Source organism: Ceratotherium simum, chromosome 19, assembly GCF_057802395.1.
Source record: "Ceratotherium simum simum isolate JZ-2026a chromosome 19, ASM5780239v1, whole genome shotgun sequence".
NCBI lineage: Eukaryota > Metazoa > Chordata > Mammalia > Perissodactyla > Rhinocerotidae > Ceratotherium > Ceratotherium simum.
Window position 1 is genome coordinate 22,559,417 of NC_141918.1, and position 24,681 is coordinate 22,584,097.

The 24,681-nt window shown below is 36.2% G+C and overlaps 1 protein-coding gene across 1 annotated transcript in view; it reads right to left on the reverse strand.

The window, feature by feature from the left end:
- Window positions 1-24,681, reverse strand: part of FBXL4 (F-box and leucine rich repeat protein 4) — a 73,375-nt gene that overhangs the window by 29,901 nt on the left and 18,793 nt on the right. The window contains exons 2-5 of the mRNA XM_004422143.3: window positions 23,769-23,898; window positions 22,547-23,130; window positions 15,219-15,564; window positions 6,601-6,845 (exon numbers count right to left, since the gene is read on the reverse strand). Of these exons, the coding sequence (XP_004422200.2) occupies window positions 6,601-6,845; window positions 15,219-15,564; window positions 22,547-23,058 (1,103 nt within the window). The 5' untranslated portion in view covers window positions 23,059-23,130; window positions 23,769-23,898. The remainder of the gene's footprint in view (window positions 1-6,600; window positions 6,846-15,218; window positions 15,565-22,546; window positions 23,131-23,768; window positions 23,899-24,681) is intronic.

The window sequence follows — 24,681 nt, forward strand, 5'->3', positions numbered from 1 at the left end:
CAAGATATACAATTGCAGCTTTATATAAGATACTCAGATATAATTCAATGTGGAGAACACAAAATTCCTTATCAGAGTAGGAATAACAATATTTATCTAAATTACATTACAGATGGGGGGAAACCAGTCCTGTCCATCATCATCATCTGAAAATAATCTAAAAGTAAATGTGAGTCTAGGAGTATTTTCATGCATGAAACTTTATCAGCTAAGCAACTTGAACCCTTAACTGAGTGCACCAATCATCCCTGTCCAGGTCTCTTGACATTTTCTTGCCTTAGTGTCACATCAGTAACATGCTGTTAGTTTATTTATGCCACATCTTTTCCCTAAATGATTTAATTAGTTTACAAATAATTATACAAAATAAAATTGACTAAATCAATCACTTATGTAAATAAAGGAAGTAACACTGGACTTCTAAATCAAAAGATGGATTTTTTGCCCAGTTCCACTGCTTCCTAGCATGTGACCTTGGAAAAGGCGTTTACCCAAGTCCCAGCATTTCTTCAGCTGTAACCGCCAGACTGGAATGTATAACAGCCCTCACCACGCTGCCTCGTGGTTTTGAACATCAAACAATATGTGAAGGCAGTTTATAAAGGTCAAAGTACCCTACAAACATTAAAATAAAAGTTAAATCTTGGCCAAGTCACATTCCAACAACAATAAAAAAATTCAGTAGCTATAAATTTATTGTAAATATTGCAAATAACTCAGTAGCCTATATATCTTATTTATACCTGAACATCCATTATTCTTAATCCATGGCAATACGTGTTCTACTTTCCCTAAATTCACCCTTGCCTTTTAAATGCCAAATTCGATGGCCTTTGTTTTCAGCCCTTATGTTCCTTATCATGGCATTTCACACAACTGCCCACTCCTCCTTGGAAATTCCCTGACCCCCTCAAGCTACTCCCTCTCCTGGACTTCCCTCAACCCCTCTCACTACTGTTACCTTAGTTAAACTGCAGCGTGCATCAAGCACGTTCATTCATTCATTCAACAAATATTTACTGAGCTCCTGCTACGACCCAGGCATCCCTCTCAGCACTGGGGAGTTTGCAGTAGACACAACGAAGTCCCTGCTCTCACAGAGCTTCCTGACATTCTGGCCAGAGAGGTAGACTACAAACAAATAAATGAGTAAAATAAATAGTATTTTAGAGAGTGAAAAGTGCCAAGGAGGAAAGAAAAGCAGGGAAGGGCAATAGGAAGTATCAAGGGTGGACAGGGTGGTCAGGAAAGTCTCATGAGAAGGTGAGTCAAGACCCAAAGGAAGTGAGGGGGTGAGGGAAACAGATTCCTGGAGAGCCTTCCAGGCAAAGGGAAGGGCAAGCGCAAGGGCTCTGGGGCAGGATAACATGTAGAGTGAGGAACTGGAAGGAGGCTAATGTGGGAGGCACAGGTGAGAGGGAGATGAGGGGCAGATAGGGAGGTAACGGGCAGTTCATATAGCATGTGTCCTGTAAAGCCTTGGGCTTTTGTTTCGAGGGAGATGAGATTCTGATCATCAGAGCGTTTTGAGCAGATGAGTGACACACCTGCTTGTGTTTTAACAGGATCACTCTGGTTTTTGTGTGGAGAAGAGACTGAAGGGGCACAGGGGTAAAAACAGGGGGACCTCCAGGACACCACTACAATATTCAGGGAAGAGAGGTTGGTGCACTGGATCCAGGTGGTAGCACTGAATCTGGTGGTCAATATTCAGATGCTGGATCTATTTCAAAGGTAGGCAATGGATACTAAATTATGACATACCTTCTGCATACTGAATTGAACTCAGGCTCATCTATTTCTCAATCACTATTTATTTTTCTCTTAACCACAATTTTCTTACTTACTAATTTGTTTATATTGAGTTTTATAAGCTGCCTCAAATCCTTTGGCAATTGAAACAGATTCCTGGTGTACCCGGTACTTAGCACAATGTCAGGCATGTCAAAAACATTTGCTGAGAGTTTGCTGAATGAATCTTCCAATTATGAAAATTCACTTGAAGAATTTAAGTTTCCTCTATTCTGGAACAGACTAAATTCTCTGGACTCAGGGTATTTTTCCCTTAACAGGGTCAAACTATACCCAAGAAATATGATGAAATTAACATTTTTAACCTTACTTTGAGTATACATAGTAGTTATGGGTACTCCTTCATTATTTATAAGCTAGCAATCTAGAAACGGATGCAGGGTTTCAGACAACTAAAGAGTATCCTATTTTGATCTGATATTTCTAAAATTATTTGCAGATTACAAAAGTTAAATGAGTATACTAATTCTCTCAATACTAAAGTCTTTAGGCATCTTACCTCTTGAAGGTCTGCATTATTTGGCAAAGCACTTTGTTCTACAATTCTTTCTCATATTGGAGTTGGAATACTTTGACATCCCTTTTCTCCTCCCTCTCATTTTTGGACTTTTCTCCTCTAAAGAATTTATAGATATCAAGCCAATCACCAGAAAACCAACTGTTAACAGACTAGAAAACTTCCCAAATTGATTTAATGAATGGTAGAATTTGAAAGCACAATAAATGATCATCATCTCTATACTACCTTTCTGACTCTCTCCCTTTCTTTCTATATTGCATATTTTTACTCTGAGCAAACTATCTGGTTAATATCACCATATTCTCTCTTCCTACAACTACAAGGTCTACACCACCTACTTCTTCATAACATCTCCATTCCAACAAGGCAGAAGTAGCAGCAGACTCAATAAATTAGCTGAACACAACACTTGTTTCTTTCCTGAATGCTCCTCATGTAAGTTTTTATTTTAATGCATAATTACATATACGTTTTTATCTTGGTCATCTATTTATTCATCTCAATTGTATACTGGTCACCTGAAAGGAGAACCACAGCTTCTTTATTTCCTAAGCTTATTCATTCCATGCTATGAATTCTTATAAAGTATTTCTTGACATTGAGGGTATTATGAGAAGATCTAAGTTCAGACAAACAATCCCAAACTACCTCTCCTGCTGAGATAAAGGAGTCTCTGGAGAGAGAAATAAATTGCTTATCCTTACAAAGTGAATTAATTTGTCCAAAATAATATAAGTACATAAGAATTAATTTACTAAATGGTAACTTGCACCCTAAAATAATTAATGTCACATGAATGAATGATTTAATCTGAGTTTACTCACCACAAAATAAAAGGCACTAATCCTCACAACCTGCCTGATGTATAAAGGGGGAATTAGATATAAATATCCATGGCTTCTGATTCCTAATCTTATGTTTTGTTAGCTGACCCTCCACTGAGTTTTATAAAACAGAATATTTAAGATAATTTTTAATCCAAATAACTTGGAACATTATTTAACACATCTGATCCAAAATAAAGCCATTAAAAACAAAATGTTCTGCTTAACTATGTATGGTATTATCCAGCAATGGTAGAAGGAAGAGGAAAGAAAGTCTTAAAATTGTCTCTATTCTCTAGGAATTGACAATCTATAAAAGACACTGTATAAAGCACAGGCAGGCAATGGAATAAACAAATATATAAATAGGCAATAAGCTCTTTATCCCATAAAACCGTAGCTCTGTGTCAAAACATCTAATAAAGTTCTTGAATCTAGAAAGCATCCAAGAATGTTTTCTGAAGGAAACAAGTAGAGGGGTTAGGGGTAAAGATCTCTACGTAACTGAGGTGGAGATCAAGGTGATTAATTTGGGCAACTATCTGAAGAAAAATGCTAGTGGAAAAATGAACCTGAGGAATTTTGAACATCAGAATGATATGATTAAGCCTCAAAGCACATACAGGCAGGAAGGCAAAGGAATAGCCAAGACTTTAGGGGACTGTATTATAAAAGAAAAGTGGAATTATCATAGATGTGATTTTAATGAGTAATGATATGCATGAGCAGTACTTGAAGTTGCAAATCACAAATCTGTAGATAGAATAGGATTTTAATAACTGATTAAAAGTTTTAAGTTCTCGTTATTCCAATTTAACTTATCTCCCTGCTATGCTGAATCATATAAATTCCTAAAAAATTCTTTAAAATCCAGTTAAACAGTTCCAACTTGTGAGCATAAGATTTTTAGGCAACAAAAATAAACTATATCAAACTTTTCCCAAAGACTTGCTCAAAAAGCAACTCATCATCATTGGTCTCCAGTTTAAAAATGTACTTTTTTCCTTTAAGGTATTATAAATAAATCTTCGTCACAGTAATGAGCCTAACTAGACCATACTTATTCATAGATTATTCATTAATAATCAAGCCATGAATATTTATTGTTTATTCTGGGAATGCTGCCTACAAGCCATAATGACTATCAATTCAGCAGTCAAGTCAAGGGGCCAACAGCAATCAGCAGGCAAAACTCCAACATCTCCCACCCCAAAAAAGTCTCTCTCCCTCTTCTTTAAACTTTTTCTTTTCCTAATGGGAACAATCACTATGCTTAAAGGAATGCTATCAAGATTTATGATTTTACTAGCTGAAATACTACAGTAAAATATGAAAAACTTTTAAATTTATGTATGTACTTTGTGATTATTCAAACAGCCCCACAGCAACTAACATGGCCGAATTGACAATGGAAGAGAAATTGCTGGTGAGACAGTAGACTGAGGATTCAACGTTGCAAAAGAAGATCTTTATCCATTATAAGCCTAAAATTTAAAAACAGCACTGCTAAGTTTTCTTCTCAGAACTTGTTTCTTCTCATGCACCCAAATGAGCTACATAAAGAGAGTTCTAAAACACTGATTTTTTATTACCTTTACATTTTATTCATTATATTATGGTTATACACAACACTTCACCAAAGAAGCTGGGCTTGAGCCATTCGCTACCAATGTTTTCTTTAATGCCTATACTCTATAGTTACCCCCCTGTTATTTTATTTATAAAAATATAGGAAGGATGTATTTATATGTTTACCTTTATACCTTTATCTCTTCTGTTGCCTGAAGGCAGGAACTATATTACACATCTCTTCACGTGGTCAACAACGCTCACTATAATGCCTTACAGACAAAGGGTGAAAACGAATACTTAAGAGTAATTAAAATACCAACAAAGGTCCTTGTAATGTAAAATGCTTACTGACACCCATTGTTCTATCTGCTCTCAGAGTTTTCAGTTAGTCTCAGTTTATGATCCATAGTGCATGCTCTAAACACCCACAGTCATCATTAGCTTCGGTTCTTCCTGGTCCTATTAGCAGAGAGGAAAATTTGCAAATGAAGTGTGTGTGTTTGGGACAAGGGGAAGTAGAAAGGACTAAGCTGTGTTTCACTGGATAGCTGTCAAACGTCCAGCAATTTTTAAAATGTGGATTCTATAAAAATTCACTGAAATCACACTGCCAAAAAGAAATGCCTCATTTTTAAGCTATAGATATCCCTCTTGAAGCAAATTTACATAATGAAAAAGAATTTTGTATACATAGTTTGTTATAAAATCTTTAGACTCTCTGACCCACAACACACAATGTTTTATCTAAGAACCCCTTCCCCGGTTCTATTTCTGGCAAAAAAGAAAGAAACTCAGTGCATCCATGGTTTCAACATGTGCTATAAGCCATTACTGCCTGTGTTTATTTTTTACTTTGGTGCATGAGCTATCAATATTAGCATTTTAAACACATTATTACTATTTAAACATTATTTCATCCGAATCTAATGGTATCAAATATTTATTTCTGGACCTGCAACTTTATTTTTATAATCTGAGTCAAGGAGAAACAAGGCTCAATATACAAATTTCTAATTCATAAACCACTGTTCAGGAATGTATCCACTGGGGATGTGTGTAGAGAGAGTTCATGTTTAACTTCTAAAAACAGAATAGAAGATTATTCATTTATCAAACATAACAGATAATTTCTCCAAAGTTTCTACTCTTCATTATTTAACAACGAAATGATGGGATTATACTGTAACATACAATGAGAATAACCATCATCAAGGTTAAGAGAAGAACACCTGTTTGTATCATAAGAAAAATTACTATGGTGTCACTAATGAATACGCACTTGTGCAAGCTTTCAAATGTTTAACAGGTGACATTTAATAGTAAGGAAACTAAATGCTTAAATAGAAAGGAGCAGAAACACCTGGGCAGGTCTGCAAGTGTGGTCTCCTATTTAGCATGCAATTGCATTTTCAACATAATTAGTTTAAATGAGCTTCTAAATTTGGGTGATGTATTGCACATGTAATTAAGATTTAATTAAAAATGTTCTATAATAAATTGTTTTCCATTTCTGACAAATCACATTAGAGAAGTAGATTTTGATTTGGAAATAGTTTTTAAAATGTGTTAATCATCTGTGCTGAAAATATGAGAAAGAAAAAAGAGCTCTGTTGAAAGTTACTTGGGATTTTAAAAGTATGAAGTAAAGGACATAGCTTCCCTTCCTATTATTATGAAGTTTAGCTGAAGAGCATGGTGAAACTCATTCACTTTTATAAGCAGAAGCATTCTGAACACGATGATACACAAAATGTATTTCTTTTTCACTTCTGTAAAGTACATGGTATATAATTTCAAACTTTTATTATGGAAACTACTAGATAGTAAGTACGGCCTGCTGGTGAAATAACCTCAGCAAGGCTTAGTACTAACCTGCTAAATCCTGCAACAGAGATGAAGCCCCTATTGCCAGTCCAGGATAAATTAAGCCACTGGACAAGAGTGCAGCGAGCCTGTAGAAATTCCAGCGAGGTGTCATTGAGTTTTGCCCAGTACGGTTGCAGATTGAGGTGGATGTATTGCAGAGGATCATAGCAATGCTGGTTCAGTAGTTTGCAAGTCTGTGCTAATCTACATAGGTCAGGTAGTGTAAGATGATTCAGAATCAGTTGAATGAGCTATATAAAACAGAGAAACCCAGATCATCAAGATCGAAAAACAGTATCACTTTAGTAAGCATAGAATATGGTCTATTAATTCTATCATATATTTTATAACAATATTTTCACACACTAAATAAATCAACATTCAACAGAACTATCCAAATCAGAAGAAACCAGACATACATAGGACCACATGACATTTCGAAATTGTTCAAAGTATACTCAGCTCATGTTAACTACTCATGTTTTTTTTACAGTGCAAAGATGTATTTTGGTAATCTGTTGAATAATACAATTTTTCAAATACTCAACATTTCCTGAACATCTACTACACACCAAACACTGATGACAGAGAGAAACGAGTTTCCATTTTCAGACTCCCTTGGGGATTGGTAAGTACAATGACGATAAGTACAATGTTTTCATAGCTTTGATAAAGAGAAGCATAAAATGCTACTAGAGCCTCAAACAAAACACAGGCCGAACCCCAAAGTGCAGGTGTACTTGTGCCAGGCAGGCTCAGCTTTAAAGGGTGAGAGGCTAATTAGGTGAAAGGAAAGACTAGTTAGTAGTAAAGATTGGGTTACAAAGAGCCTCAGGGAGGATCTTGGATTTATCCCAAAAGCAATGAGGAGTCTTGAAGGGATTTAAACTGCACAGTGACATGGTCAGATTTAGAAAATCATTACAGGAGGTACTACTGGAGGCAGGGACGCAGGAAAGGAAACCAGCCAGGAGCCTACTGCAGCATTCTAGGAACGAGAACACAGAGGCCTGCATAGGGCAGCTGGCAGTGATGATGGAGTAATAAAGAGACACAAAAAAGTATTGAGGAGGAGGAATCAAAAAGATTTCTATCTCTAATTAAAACAGTTTCCTTGAACTAGTCCAAGATTTGTGTTTTCTTAATGGTGAATAGTTGGGGCCTTCTAAACTAATTTTCAAAGAACTACTGCTAAATATCCTATTCTGAACCAAGAAACACAAAGCAAAAAAAAAAAAAGATCAAATATTTGCTAAATGGTAAAAACTTTTAGATAAGAGAGAAGGTGGAGTTTTTTACTTAATGCAGTGTATTTCTCTAGCTACAGTTTTTGTTTGGCAAATACCTAAATGCTTTTCTTTAATTTATTTGACTGCGTAGGCCCACTATTGATTTCAGGTCAGAATTTCACTGTTTTAGGCAGAAATATTACAAAATAAAGAGTGACAACAACCTGATATTTAAAATAAGTTTAAAGAGTGTATATAAAATATGAGCATTGCTAACACATATATTGAGTATAGTAAGGCTTGGGGTGTTTCTGCTATTTATTTTTAATACTTGAACTGCACTTTTAAAAAATACCATTAAGGTGTATATGTGTGTTATAAAAAGAGGGAAATACAAGGAAATTAAAAATTCGTCTAAAATCTCATCATCCGGACTGTTGACATGTAAAATACTACACAAGCAAAAGAAGATTCAGGTAAAACATTAGAAAACCCAAACATTGAAGAAACGTAGAAAATGAAAAGTTTCTCCCTCTATTCTCAAATCTAACAGTCTCTCTCCCCATTGGTAAGCCCTGTTAATGGTTTTTCTGATCTCTTCCAGATAAATATGTGTGAAATTCTATTCTTAGATTTGCATTATCAGAATGATACTATATACAATGTTCTGTACCTTGGTTTTCTCATTTAATGATATATCTTGTAGATATTTCTATATCTGCACATACAAATCCACCCCACTCCATTTTACAGATGTGACATACTAATTCAACTAATTTCTCATTGATGTATTTCCTGTTTCTTTTTTCCTACTGCAAATAATACTGCAATATCATCGTGTGTATGTACGTATGTACATCTTGGCAAACTTAGCAAATATACTTTAGGGTAAATTTCATACATTTAAAAGTTTTGATATAAGCCCAAAATTGCCCTTCAGAATGTTTGCATCAATTTACCACAGTGTATAAAAGTACTCATTCCCTTATATCCTAGCCAGCACTGATATCAATACTTTATATTTTGCCATTCTGAAAGGCAGAAAAAGAAAAAAAACAAAAACAAAAGAACAATATGGTGCTGTTGTTTTTATTAGCAGTTCTTTTTTTTAAACTACAGAAATGTAACTCTTTGCTAAGGGAGTTGCCAACGTTTCCTTCTTTCCTGTGGTATGTTTCTGGACTGTATTCTATTCCATTTATTTATCCATTATTTCTCCCATATCAGTAGCCCTCTGGATCAAATAAATAAGTTTTGTTCTAAATTTTTAAAGTTTATGAGTTGGAATGCACTAGATTGGGTGAAAATGAGAATCCATCTTCATTGTCGACCCACGAATATCAGCACTATAGCTTCATAATATGCTTTATTATCTGGTGGGATAGTGCCCCTGCCATCACTCTTCTTTTCCAGAATTTTCATGGTTTTTTTAGGTGAACTTTTCAGTTAAAAAAAAAGACCAAAAAATTGCATTTTAACTGGGACTTCATTGAATACATAGATTACTTTAAGGAAAACTGACACCCTTCTTGTGTCTTCCTACTCAAGGGCATGGTATGCTTTATCATTTAATGATCATTTATGTTCCTAGAGTTCCTAAAGCTATTGATTTTTGTTAACTTTGTAACCTGCCAACTTACTTATTGTTCCTAATAGTTTTTGGTCTATTCTTCTGAGTATTCTAATACATAATCATATTGTCTGGACATGATGATGATTTTACAGCCTCCTTTCCAAAAACTGTGCCTTTTCTTTCTTTCTCACATCTTCCAACACTGGCTAGTATTTCCAGAACAACATTAAGTAACACTGCTGCCTTGTTCCTGGCTTTAATTTGAATGTGAGCCACAAATGGGAGGCACATACGTAATTTTAAATTTCTTAGTAACTACATTTCTTAAAAAGTCAAAAAGTCTATAGTTAATGAATACAGTACTGTAAACTTGAAAGGTGCTGACAATAGACTTGAGCATTCTTACCACACACACAAACAAAAGAGTTAATGATAGCAGGCAATGTACGTGTTAATTATCTTGATCTTGATAATCATTCCACGGTGTACATGTATATCAAATCATCACGTTGTAGACTTTAAATATATACAATTATATTTGTCAATTATTCCTCAGTGAAGTATAAAAAAATAAAATAAGGTCAAAAGAAACCAGTGATATTAATTTTAATATATTTTATTTAATGAGATATATTAAAAATTATTTCAACATGTAATCAATATAAAAATTATTACTGAGATATTTTATTCTTTTTTTTGTATTAAATCTTTGAAATCCTATATTTTACACTTTCAGTACATCTCACTTCAGACTGGCCATTTTTCAAGTGCTCCACAGTACATGTGGCTAGTGGCTACCATATTGAATGATGCATTTCTGGTGTTTGCAAGTTAAATATGATGCTAGCTTTTGGTTAATAATATTTGGTAGTAGACAATTAGTAGATAGCTTAATAAGGTATTTACTTTTTAATAGAGATGGATAAAAATTTGGATATCTATCTAGCTGTCATTTGTCAACCAATTTTGCACATCTACTGAGATAATCCTAGGATTTTTCTCCTTTTGACCTAGTACTACGGTATATTATTATACAGATTCTCTAATACTAAAACACCCTTGAATTCCAGGAATACATCCTGAATGATTCTATTGTATTATCTTTTAAAATAATTCTATTACTATATTTTGTTTGCAGAAGTAAAATTAGTCAGTAGTTTTCTTTTCTTTTCTTTTTGTGAGGAAGATTAGCCCTGAGCTAACATCCAATGCCAATCCTCCTCTTTTTGCTGAGGAAGATCTGACCCTGGGCTAACATCCATGCCCACCTTCCTCTATTTCATATGGGACGCCACCACAGCATGGCTTGACAAGTGGTGCATTGGTGCACGCCTGGGATCCGAACCTGTGAACCCTGGGCCGCCGAAGTGGAGCGCACACACTTAACCGCTGCACCACTGGGCCGGCCCCATCACTAGTTTTCTTTTTATGTGCTATATAGTATTACACTGGCTTCATAAAAAAGTTGAAAACCTTCCTTTTCTCTATGCTATGAAAGAGTTTAAATAATATAGGATTTATCTTTCTTAAATGTTTGAAAGAACCTATGAGCCATCTGGGCTTGGCAACAGTAGAACCTTAAATATTTGTAGAATGAATTAAAAATTTGTCATTTTAACTACAATATTAATAGTTATTTCAGTAGAATTTTTAAGCAGTTAGTGCAAAGAAGCATTAAAAGTTAAATATATCCCTGTATCAAAGGATAAATAATTTACTTTTTCCAGGTGATGTGTAATTTAAATAACTCTCAGCAATTTCTGGCATCATTCCAAACAAAAGTCACCAATATTAAAAGATGTATAATGTGTGAAAACATTCTATGATACTTAATATTATATTTTAAGCAAATATCAAAACAGAAAAAGAACAATGAAAAGTCACTGAGACCATGACATTGACATGTGAAAGAGTACTTTTGGATTTTGATTAAATAAAAGATAGGTTTCAGGCCTACAAGACAATATCCATTAATCATTACTCATCTAGTATCTAGTGTCTGTCAAAACATGTTTTTATATGGGGGTATCCTAGCATAAAGTACCATTTGATACCACAGTGAATGTAGGATGTGATGTGTTGGGAAGGACTCCCAAACCAAAGTAGTTGTATCTGTTTTATCTACTCAAAACCTACTCTTACTCATAATATTTTATTTTCAACTCTGGAAACTTTATATCACTTGACATATTTAAATGTGTTGGGTTTTATTCCTTTAAATAATTTGGGTAACTTTTTTTTAAAGGAGTTTCTTTTTTTACTCATTGTGAAATCATTCAGCTTTTTGCAGTATTAACTCTTTATGCGTGGCACTCTGCTTTCAGCTAATTAACGTCCTCCAGGACTTCGGATTCTATCTCCTGGTTTCTTCTATGTGACTTTGTTGCACTGATTAAACCCCCTGTGTGTACTGGACGCTTTCCCTCTCTAGTAGCTCCTTCCCTTCAGCATACAAACGTGCTGAAATCTCTCCCAACCTGCATCACAAACAGAAATCTTCCCACTCTGCTGTATCCTCCACCACTCGTCTTTTCGCCCTTTAAATGGTAAGTTAGAACAGATAATACCTGTAATAATTTCATACTCTCCCTCATTTTGACATGCCTTTTTTGAGTGCGACACAAAGGGGTGGAGTGTTAGTCAGGATGCCAGGTGTTACTCCTTATTGGTGGACAGTCTTATCCACGTTAGAGCCCATAATTAGAGTATATTATCAGAAGTATTTTTCTTCCCATAATCAGAGAGTAAACACTTTTTGTCTCTGCTTCCTCCCCCTTCCTTGATGCCTTAACCAAATACAGTAAGGTTTTCTCATCCCTCACCCTATGTTCATGGCTCTGTCGAACTGATAATAGTAAAGAATTATCAAAGATCTCCCAAAGACCAAAACGAGTGGGCCCTCGTTACTTGGCTCTCTGCAGCAATGTGGCTGACTACATCCTTTTTACGTTTTTTATACCTCTTTAGTTTCCTATTGCTTTGCTTTTAAGACTCTCATCTTTGTCCTAAGTGCCTTTTCTGACTTGTCTTCCTCTATGGTACTCTTAGATGTTAGTATTTCCAGAATTCTATTCTTGACCCTTATTCACACTCCACAGAGTTTTCACCCATCAATTTCATCTCCATGGTGCCCCTCTCCCTTTCAAGTAGACTCACTCAAACATAAACTTAGACCTTCCTTCTGAGTTTCAAACTCAAATAGCTACTGCCTACTATCCTCAACCAGACAGGTCTGCTTTGATGAATCACAGGCACCTCAAAGTCAAAACGCCCTTCCCACTTTCCCCCACTGTTTTCTGGTTAATGGCATGTCCATCCACCAAGTCATTTCAACCTGAAACCTGAAAGTCCCTCTGATGTTCTGCTTCATCTCCACATTCACTAGTTACTTTTGATTTCAACCTTCTGCATCTCTGAAATATTTCTCCCACTCATTTCCTTTCCAAACCTTCCAGTATCCAGGGCTTCATCATTTCTTGACTAAATTACTGTAGTAGTTTCCTAACTGGTGTCTCTGCCTCCCACCCTGACCTCCTTTTGGTCTCTTCTTCATTTACCAACAGAGTAATCTAAGACAGAAATCTCATTTTGTTATTCTCCTTTTTAAAATAAATAAAATGAAACCCTCAATGTTTCCCTACTAACTACAGAAAAGGTTCACAATCTTTCTTTTTTTGCTGAGGAAGATTCACCCTGAGCTAACATTCACTGCCAATCTTCCTCTTTTCATATGTGAGCCGCCGCCACAGCACGGCCACTGACAGACAAGTTGGGTAGGCCCGCGCCCAGGAACCAAACCCGGGCCACTGAAGCAGAGCACGCCAAACTTAACCACTAGGCCGCTGGGGCTGGCCCTCACAATCTTTTTTATACCATGACACACATGAAAGACAAAATTTACATGAGGCCAAACACCTGGACAATTATGCTAATTATGAGCCAAAGCATGCGCAAAAATGCCTGCATATTATGGATAATTTCCAGAATGTTAGCTATTGTTCCACACTTTTCTCTCCCACTCAAAAAAAGCATGTGAAGAATACAAGAGAACACAAGAGAGTGTGAAATTATTAGAAGTATAATCTTGAATCTGCTCTAATTTTTTACCAAAAGTAAGTTATTTATAAAGTCTGAAGTACCTATGACTCCCCCCAACTGAATTTGCTGAATATACTGGAGAAACACAGCACCCTGAGGGCCACTGGCTAAAGGGATAAAATCCTCTTGGTAAAACCCACAGGGCCCTCTATGATGTAGCAGAGTAGGCTGTGCACTGCCAATGCTAGGATGTCCCAATCACTATCATCTATGTAGATGGTGTCTTGTGCAGTTATGCACTGAGGCCTCCCTGAGCCTCCATCCAGTTTCATCTCTTGTAGCTTCTGCTGTCAAATCTTGTTCCATTCATACGGAAATACTGGAGTTCCCAAACAGGTCACAGAGGTTCACTTCTTCTTGCCTTTGTACAATCTCTTCCCTCTGCCTGAAGTCCCCCTCAGTTACTCACTTGAATGCTATGTGTCAAGCATTTTATCAGGTCTAGATAAAATTCAATAAACTGTTTAAAATATATATATTTGCTGAATTTAAATTTCTATTTTGTAGTTTTAGGAAATGGGTAAGAATCAAAGGGATTTAGTTTCCTCCAGATGAACTGCTCCTACTGCTGCCAGGACAGATCTGCCTCGGAACACTGTCACTATCCCATGCTCCTCTTTCCCCAACTCAGCTCTTCCTGCATCTTTTCTCCCTCCTCCCACTAAGGGCCAGAGGGTCTTCTCCCATCTGTGAAGCTTCCTTTCCATATCACAAGAACTGACCGAGAAGGCCGGGGTTGGATCCTGCTCCCATGGCTTACTGACTGAATTACCTTGGATCCTTAAATTCAACTTTATGTGGCAACTTTAGCTACTTCACAGGATGTACCATAGCATTTTAACAGTAAAATGTTGTACAGGCATTACAGTTACTGTTAGGCATTCAGGAGGCTATCTTATTGTTCCATGCAAGTTAAGGCTACCTGTGTTATTACAATGAAACCTGAAATACCCACTAATTTGGAAGAGGGGATAGTCTGAATTGGTTAAAATTTGACTTTATAAATTTTTCTTAAAAAGATCTGATTATATTATTTTTAACCACACACAGCAGTTCTCAGCAGGGGACAGAAATACCTGGTCCTACCCCTACCCCATCCCCTGGGGTGTTACTGGCATTTGATGCCTGGAGCCAAGGAGGCTAAATTTGCTGCAGAAATGCCCCTGTGGGCACACACTGAAAAAAGACATTAGGTAAAGGCACTCTGCACCTGCCTGGACCAAAAATTATTTCTAGTTAGAAGAATATAGAATAGAGTTAGTACAGAAGAATAAATGACACTTGGAGAAACTGTGGACTTTTAAATAGAATAAGCATTTCTCTCACAATCTTATTAATACTCATTTTTAATAGCAAATCATCGTTAACATAACTGGTATAAAGTTAAGCACATATTGCCCATATTTACATTGCATAATTATGAATTAAAGTGGAGTGTAATTTATAAGTGGTTTATGTATTTTGGTTATTGTTAATCAGCAATATAATAACATATATTTAATAGTTTATCCAGAATCACTAAAGTCAGCCCAGAACAAAAGTGGTGAAATTACTCAACATAATTTTGTCCAGTTTTTCCAAAATCAAAATAAACAATACATCAGATTATACACATCTTACCAACGCTTCTATCTCTCAGATATCTAGCAAAAAAATCATTAATACCTAAAAATTTTAAAATTATAATGTATGTCCAATATTGCTACTGACTATCTTTGGCTTACCTCATAAGGTAGTTTATCAAAATATCCATTACTTGGCCCTTCCCTGAGGGCAGTACTGCTAAACTTTTTGTTAAGATTGTCCATTCCACAACCATCCTCTTCTTCATAGTCATCTTCTTCTAGATCATTCATGTCAATGAGTGAGGTCTTGAGAGAAAGCACTGGCTTGTCCTTCATACCATGTAATACAACTGCATCTAATTCAGTGTAATAATCCAGAAGAGAACTATTTATTTCCAGCCGTATAAGATTTGTAGGAAAGTTTATCTGCTTAATACAAGGTTTAAACTGGCGAGCCTGGGAAGCATTCACCTTCGTAGGTCTCTCTGACCAAAGAATCTCCCATCTGCCAAAGAAAGAAACTTCCCTATAATACAGTTTAGAATGAGATTTGCTGTTACCTTACAGTTATGGCCCCATGCCCAATACATGACAGTGCGAAGCAAAGGCATAAGGTGAATACAATTAAACACAAGTATTGTTTCAAGGACGTGAAAAAATTTTAAAAACTAAATGCCACCGACCTTGTTACTTAAGATATTTTCACTACTTAAATTATTTTGACACTTCCTAGAAAGTCCTTTTTGGCAGATTTCACATTAGTCAGTTAAAAACTGGAATAGGGAGACAGAGGTACATGAAGAGTAACATTTGGCTTTACAGAAAAAGTAAACCCTAAGTAAGAATAAAGCTCACAGGTCAAGCTCTCCTGAATGCCTGTCCTAAACCAGCTGTGGAAACTAAATTCATCATCTTGCCTCACAAAGGTCTCCTTTTCCAGCTTTTCCATTTCTGTTACTGGCATCATAAAAACTCAAAACTTTCATTATCTTTGATTTTCTTTTATCCAGCCAGTAAGTTTTGTCAAATTTTTCATGAAGTTTTCTCCATATATGCCCTTCTCCTAAATTTCCATTACTGTCATCTTGTAGTCATCCTTGTACCTAGCAAGCATCGAACACATAACAGGTGAATAACGTTTTCTCCTGTTCCTCCAAAATGAACTCCCACTTTCCAGCCAGATTAACCATTACTTTCCAGATAATAAACTTATTTCCACCTTTGTGTCTTTTTTCACGTTGTCTCCCCCCAATGAAATGCCTAACCGACAATTACCTGCCCAACTATTCTTTAAGGCCCAACTCATATTCCATCTCTTCATATAAGTCTTCTTATAAAACTATTTTCCTAAATTATTTAGATTCTTCATAACATAGGATCATTAGATATATAATATTCTCACATATATGTCATAAGTAACCATTTCTAATATGTTTCCTAATATAGGAAATTTCCTAATATAGAGAAATTAGAAACATAAAAAGTACTTTAATAAACAGCTTTTTTTATTTCTAATTATTTAGCAGAATTTTAATAAAGATTTTATGTCCAAGAATAAGAATATTTTTACGTTTCTCAACACATACTACAAACTGCTTTCAAAGCTTATGCCAATAGTATATAAGAATGACCACTGAAAGCATTATTTATTTTTTAAAATAATCTCTAATTTCACAGGTAGCTATATCTCCATATGACACAATTTATAATTCACTGATTTATACTAATAACACTTAAAATGTTTTCATACACTTATTAATCATATGAGGGTTTTTTTCCCTCCAATATATTGTCAGTTCATTTCCTTGGCCCAATGACCTCCTGAGATCTAAGTAAAAACTGATCACGGCAAGGTATATAGGAAACTGAAATAGACAAAAGAGTGTGAAACTCGGGAGAAATCTGAGCCCAAACTATAGAAGTCATCAACATACAGATACCCTAATGGTCTTTAGGCCAACATGGGAGCAAGAAGGGCATATAGCACCAATCTTAGGAGAATGGAGAAGGAAAGTATGGTAATTTCTATCTTTGGGAATAAAAGCAAAAGGCAGAAGCTCAATGGAGATTCTAGTAAACATATCATTAAACATAACAGTGGGCACTTTTGCAGTTCCTAGAAGCTTTACAGCCACTCAATGTTTGCCAGTTTTAATGATTCTCTCCCGAAAATTAGGAAGAAAACCCATCAAACATAAATTTGAGCCTGTGAGTATCTGTATTCCGAGACAAAATGCAAGTAGGAATGGAGAGATTGGTCCCACTCTATAACCAATCCTGGGAGGCAGGGGAAGAGCTCCAAAGGACAGAGCAGGTTGTGGTAGGTTTATGGAGGAAAGGACAGCAGGCTGGGCATCTTCTTCTTCTTCTTGTGACAAGGCAGAAAAGCAAATCTGGAATGCCAGCCTAGACCTAAGAAGAGCCCCTAGAGCTTAACTGCAAAAATCTTGAGAGTTCCTAACAATGGAAGTGATTTGAATGTTCTAATATAAATCTATGCAGTTAAGTAGAGTTAGCCATACAGGTACAGGGAAACAGAAGGATGAAACATTTGAACTATGTTGGTGGGAAAATACATTCCTAATTTTGGACGGTCTATTTCCAAGAATCATGGGGTAAATGGTGGAATGCATGAGAAAAATTCAAACTTCAGTTTTACTCATTTTTGTTGCTACTACAAAATGACGTCAGATGTACTGGAGGAACGTTTCATGTCTGAGAAACAGGGACCGTTCAGGCCCCTGTGAAATAGCTGCCTGTACTGGTTCACAACACGTGTGGACTAAACCAGCCTATTTTATTGTTTAGCTTCAACGAGCAGTTTTTATGAGGCTTAACAGAAACACTGAAAATGTAATATAGAAATCATCTCTGCCAGGTCCTTTGCAATACATAAACAGACACCATATGTTTGTTCTTCACGTATAGCTCGAATTTCACTATAATGTAAATTACATTATAAAATTACAAATGTAAGCTTAAAGAAGAGAATTGGTTAGAGTAGAAATATTTTATTTTAATAATGTGTTAATCTACTCAAATCCTATCTATCTTGCAGAATGGACAAGGTTAAGATGATGCTTTAAATTGATTTCCTTAACATTTCCGGTATGTTTAAACATACCAGATTTAATGCTATTTTAGCATCATTTTTGCTTCTGACTTCTACATAGCATGAACATTATATATTTAGTTATATATATATCATAAGTTGTAAATATGATAGCATACTTAAAACAATATCAGTATCTTAGTTTTTAGAGACATTTAAAAATGTCTAAATTTTAAACTCTCAAGTATCATTAGTTTATCTATATTTTATTTTGATTTTTCTTGATAACCTAAAAAGTAACAAAGAAAAAACGATAAAAAGACAAAAATTATTTTATAGGTCTGTGGCCATTTGAATTAAGTTAACATTAACTAGGAGACCAACACATATTGATTTGGGGGTATCTACATGAAGGTGAATTCTTGTTTAAAATTCCCTAATAGAACTAGAATATATTATTTCAAGGTAGAAAGAGAAGGGTATCTATTTTATCCAACAAGAGAATATGCCAATATCTTTTTATTCTGGAAAACTAAAGCTAGAATCTTAAAAACTAGTTAGTGAAAACAAGCAAATACAAACAAATGCACATATGCATGTATGTGCATGTGTACACACACACACTTTTCTGTGACACAGCTAGAACTCTTTTAATCCTCTAGACCCAGGGCAGTGTTGATGTGATTAAACTACTTTAAGTCACGGCCTTTGTAGTCCGTACATTTATGTGTTTACTATATATGCTCACACACTATACTTATCTACTGGACAAATCTGACAAATCTAACGTCCTATGTAAGTATTTTAAGTATATAGTATCACAGGTGCAAAATTCAGCTTGGAATCCCTTTCAGGCTGTGCTTCAGTCTGCACTTGGAGCACTTAATTCTGGGATGGTGACCAACAGCATTCTCTTCACCAGCCCACTTATTTCTCTTTCTGTTGATTGTACTGAATGCCTACTGTGTGTTCAGTGCCTGGAAACAAAGAAACAAACCACTTGTCTCTGTGACTGTTGACCTGTTGTTACCCCACCAAGAAAGTCTCTCTAGGTATCTCAGGAAGCAGCAGGTAGACAAGAGAGGAAGAGAGATGTTCATCAATGGAAACCGGAGAAAATATGTTTTCTAACCTATTCAGGTTGGAAGCCAGGCACATGGATGCAAAAAGCTTCCCGACAACCAAAATTCTCCTGGTTAGTAAGCACATTTAGTAGCCAGTGCAAAGCAAGTTCTCTTGCCAACACTGTTCCATTTCACCAGCTGCAAGTGAAGGGACAGAACAGAAAACCAAACGAGAATAAAAGAAAAGTATTCTGATAGGTGTACCTACTCACTCCTTGCCTCCCAGCCCATCTCTAATTGGAACTAACAAACCGGCATCTGCTTTAAAAAGAATCAACCAGTAAAAGCTGTGGTCAATTCTGATTTAAATGATACAATCACGTTTCTTGGCCCACAAAGTCAAGGGGACCGGACCAAGACGAATTTGTGAAATCGTTACTTAAGCAACTCCCTTTGGCAGCAAATTCTCTCTGTGACAGCCACTTTCTCCCTGCTTTCTTCACTTCAATACTATATAGTTACAATGCTTTTAACACCCAAAAAAAAAACATCCATACCACTAAATTTTAGCCCCAAATAACTTTATTCCAATCAGTGTTCAATTTGACCTGAATTTGTCATTGTCTTCCTCCTCTTTTCATTGTCTCTCTCTTCCAACACATAACCCTGCACTAGCCTATTTTCTGACTCTTACACAAGCATCCATTAAGATCTTATCCTCAGCACCAGGACACTCTATTTCCTTTTTTCTTTTCTCTTAATATAGCACTGGGCAAGATGTCAGAAGACTTTCAGATCTTATAGAACTACCTATAACTTTTCTACTTCACTCATTGAACAAATGAAATGGGGAAAGATTGTTTTTAAACTTTGAATGTTCTGGAACCACAAGTCCTTTTCCTGCAAAGAAATTCCTGAGCTACTCCAACACACTCTCTTGTTTGCTAACTCCTAAGGTGGGCATAAAACCATGTGCTCAATTAAAATAACAGGCAGTATAGTGCAGCGGTTCCCAAACAATAGTGTGCGATGGAGCTTCCCATGACTGTGAAAAATAAGGAACACACTGGTGTATATAAAAATATGCACACGTATACATGTAAAATCACCAACTGTTCTTTATTCAAGATCCTGATCCTGCTCATTTCTCAGTATAAACTGAGGTTTCTTTAATGAAATAATGGTGATGATAAATGATGTTGGTATTTCATTTGTTCATCTTTTTAATGTGTGCTTACTTAGCAAAGTAAATAATCTGAGAATCCTATATCAGTCCTCTAATTTTTATTATCATTATTATTATCATTATTTTATCATCATTATTAAAATGATAATTATCATTATCATTTTCTAGTTTATTGTAGGCAACTTTCCCTACCTGTGCTCCACTTAGATCTCCTGGTGGGTTGTGGGTGCCCATCCTCCAGATCTGCGTGCTTTCTCCTAAGCACTTCCACATGCAACCTTCTTCAGAGAACTACCTGGGCTCTTGGAGGCTCTGCATCCAGAGTGGAATGTGCCTGGATGATTTCCATTCCTCTTCCTATTCCCCCAGCCCATAACTCAAGACAGATGGGTGCAAGAGAGTAAGAGCCCAGCTCCCTAGCAACTTTGCCTCCAGGCAGACTGGGACTTGATGTGAAATTGCATCCTTGCCTGCCTTCTCCCCTTCCCTACAGTGCTTTCTCCACTCCCTGCCCGGTTTCTCCAGGAACACTTCCATAACAAATCATTTGCATAGGAACAGTCCTCTCAAGGTCTGCTTCTCGGAAACAGGATCCCAGAGCTCTGTGAAATCTCGAAGTCTGGAAACCACTAGTGTGGATCTTAAGAAGGCCACTCCTGTGCTTGCACCCCTTCAGCAGCTTGTTCTTACACTCTTGGACTTGTCTCACATCTTCAAACACCAAGATCTCACCTCATGATCTCACCTCTGCATGTGCTTTCTCTCTCCACCTTTCCTATCCAAACTAAAGCCTCCCTCAACCTGCAGGTCTCAGTTGTCACCTCCTCAGGGAAGACCTCTCTAAGCCCCAGAGATTAGGCTTTCCCTGCACAGTACATGTTCCCTGCAATCTCACGGTCCTCTTCCAGGCTGGCCTACGAACTCAAAGAACAAAAGCCACGTTTGTCTGGCTCTGTTTTGTTCCCAGCAGTGAACTGGTAGAGAAGGTGTTAATTTTTTTGACTGCCTAAAGAAATTCACCAAAATGTTAACAGTTACTGAATCTGAGTGGAAGAATTGTGGGGTTTTTTTTTCCTGTATATTTTCTTTTTTGGTATTTTATAACAAGTTTTTTAAACAATGAAACATCTATTGATTCCATAATCAGTAAAATTTAAAAAGTCCTTTTTTATTCTGCAATAATATACATGGTAAGATTCTTTTTCTCTTAAAATCTAATGGTATTTTCTGTGGAATAAAGCTAAAAATTAGTTAAGTAAATTAGAGGCACATCTGTAAATAAAGCTGTCACTTTAATCCCAATCACACACTGCAACTCTCAGCTAGGAACCCATGAGCATGATTTATAGTCAAAATCAGTTATGCAGACATTATATTTTAGATTAGCGGAAAGACATTACATGTTTCTTAGATCTCAGCCCCAGATTTGTTCAGCTTTTTAGGAAAAAAGTAGATAACTTGATAAGAAAGAGGCAAAGAATGACAGAGTCCAATAAAACAATTCTCACATAAGAAAGGATCCTATCCAAAGTACTTTTTTTCTCTGAGAAAAAAATAAAATCTGTATATTAAAGGATGCTGGTTTTCTGTGTTTTAAAAAAATTGATTCATTAATAACATTGTTCACAATGAATTATCAAGGTAGTTTTGAAAAGAACAAATAAAGATTATACCAGCAGTCTCCAGCTTGAGTTGAGCTGTACTCTGCATTGGTTTCCTGGTAGGCTGGGGAGGTGTTCCCTTAGAGCTGAGGGGACAGGGACTTCAAGGAAGCAGTGTGTCAGGTGGCAGCTGATCCTTGCCCCCACTCCTCCTCCAGTGGCAGCCAGGGTCCTACAGTTTAACGGGTGCCCACAAACTGCTCTGGGGCTAGAATAAGCTCATAAGCGCAGCGAGTTTTGTCTATTTTGTTCAGTGTTCACTGATGTATTCCCAATACCTAGAACAATGCTTAGCATATGGTACACACACAAATATTTAATGAATTAATTAATTAAGACCTAAAAACTGATAATATCAACAAGTAATAGAAAAATGGGCAAATAATATGATCAGATTTGTTTAAAAATCAAGTTTGTTTAATACTTAAGAGAATGAAAATGCTTCCAATAAAAAAAGACATCCAATATCAAAACAACCAAAATCTTCCAGCCATATAACTTGGTCATTAAAAAATGAATCTTACCTTACTTCAGTGGGTGGGCTTGGGGAACAGGGGTTTGCAGAACAAGCCAGAATTCTAATGACTGCTCCAGGATGATAGGTTTCCAGAACATGAACAGCTGTAGGATACACCTGATGTTCAAAAGTAAGTTCCACATAGTCTTGGCTCTGAAAATTAGGTGGTGTCCTCTCGAATGGCAAGGAAGCACTAGGACACTGATCCCACCATGTTCCATAAGTTCGAAACACAGCTGTCTGAGTGAAGTCACCAGAACTTGGGAATACATTCGGTACACCTGCCAAATTCCACATGGTATAGGACATACTATTCTCACTTCCATAATGGGAACTGAAATCCACTACTTCTTTGGCATACTGGACCACCTCTGCATTGAGAGGGGAAGTCCGGCTGTTTGATTCTATAGTTCTGTGGCTGTTCATCATTTCTCCTCTTGTAGCTGTCCTGGCTCGGTGCCGAAGGCACATATAATAAAACATAGTCAGAACTGTTAACATGGGAAAGACTGGTGACATCTAGATGTGAATTATGAAGCTTCAAAAGGTCAGGTGTCCTCAGTAAGACGCATGAACTCTTCGAAGGATGTTCTAAAAAAATGAATGGCTTGGTGAAGTAAAATAATTTAAATAAGCAGAAAATTGCATGAAGAAGGTAATAAACAGGCTTTTTACCCAATGTAATTTCCCAGAATGAAACTGAAAAAACAAAATTCATTGTAAATGTGAATCTCTGGTATAATTTATCTAATGTATTTTTAAGAAAACTACATATTGAAAATGTATACAATTTTATGCTATATGGGAAGCAAAACTGATATTATAAGGCAATGAAAGAAGCATATGCAAAAAATCTTATTTTATACAAAATTATAACTATCCTTCAAGAAAGTCCTTGAACTTTTAAAACTAAAATTATTTAAACTATATAGTGAACCACTAAAATACCGTAAATCCAAAAGAAACCGTGGGCATTTTATAATTTCACATTTTAACAAATAATACCCTATTGTTAATTATTACTTCCAAACACACTAAGTACAGAGTTCACATTTTGGGAATATAGTTTTCTGGAGTTGACAGTTAATCCAGACCAACTAAATTAACTGCCTTACACATCACAGATCACCGGACAGTGTTTAATTTATAACTCTTAGCATTATTTGTTAGGGCAGTCCACGGCTGGCTGACATCTCGTTTGTTGCCAGCTACCCTTAGAAATCACTTACCCCAGATAGAATGGTCACAGGATATACACAGGAAATGCAAAAGTTGGCATGCATCCATGTGGCGTGAAAATTGCATATATTGAAATTGCATGATTTCAGGTACCAAAGTTGAAACGTGACATTCTTTTACCTGTAAGACAAGAGTTTTAGAAAATAATTTATTTCTAACTTAGGAAGTCAAATATCCCAAAAAGATTATCATCATAGATAAGCAGCTACTTGTTAGACACAGAACTTTCAAATTGAACAGGTCACATTTTTCTGAATTTTGTGGACAATTCTGAATAATTAATATACTTTTTAAATTTTATGACAGAATGTAATAGAAATATAATAATGAACCATTTCTATATAGAGGTTGCAGACCCATAGCTTATGGGTCATACTATGCTGGCAGACATATTTTATGGGGACCAAACAGCGTTTTTTAAAATTTGGACTAGTTTGCAACCTATAACCTTCTACCCCTGTTAGAAGAGGCCTGAGCTCTTCTGGTGGCCGCTTTAGTTCCCAGCCGGCTCTACTAGTTTATAATACAGGCCTGACCCCTGTCTGCATTAAGTAGGTAACCTCTTGTCTACACAAACAGGGAAATCAACGTACTTATTTTTGTACCTGTAAAGTCTTGAGTTTAACTTCTCCTAAGTAAAGAAGGAGAATGTACCAAGTTTTCTTTATAAAGCAATGTGCTAGCCTTTCAAAACTTTAGCACGAAGATTACAAAACATTAAACATCCCTCACACTCAAAAATCTCTAATGGTTTTTTCTTATCACAAGATATAATCCAAATTCCTTGGTTTGACGTTTCAAGGCTCTCCTCAAGCTAGTCCCATCTCCTCTTGTCTAACCCAGTAAACTCAGTCAACTTCTAAAAACTCTTCATGTTTTACTTTGTCTCACTACCTCTATCAT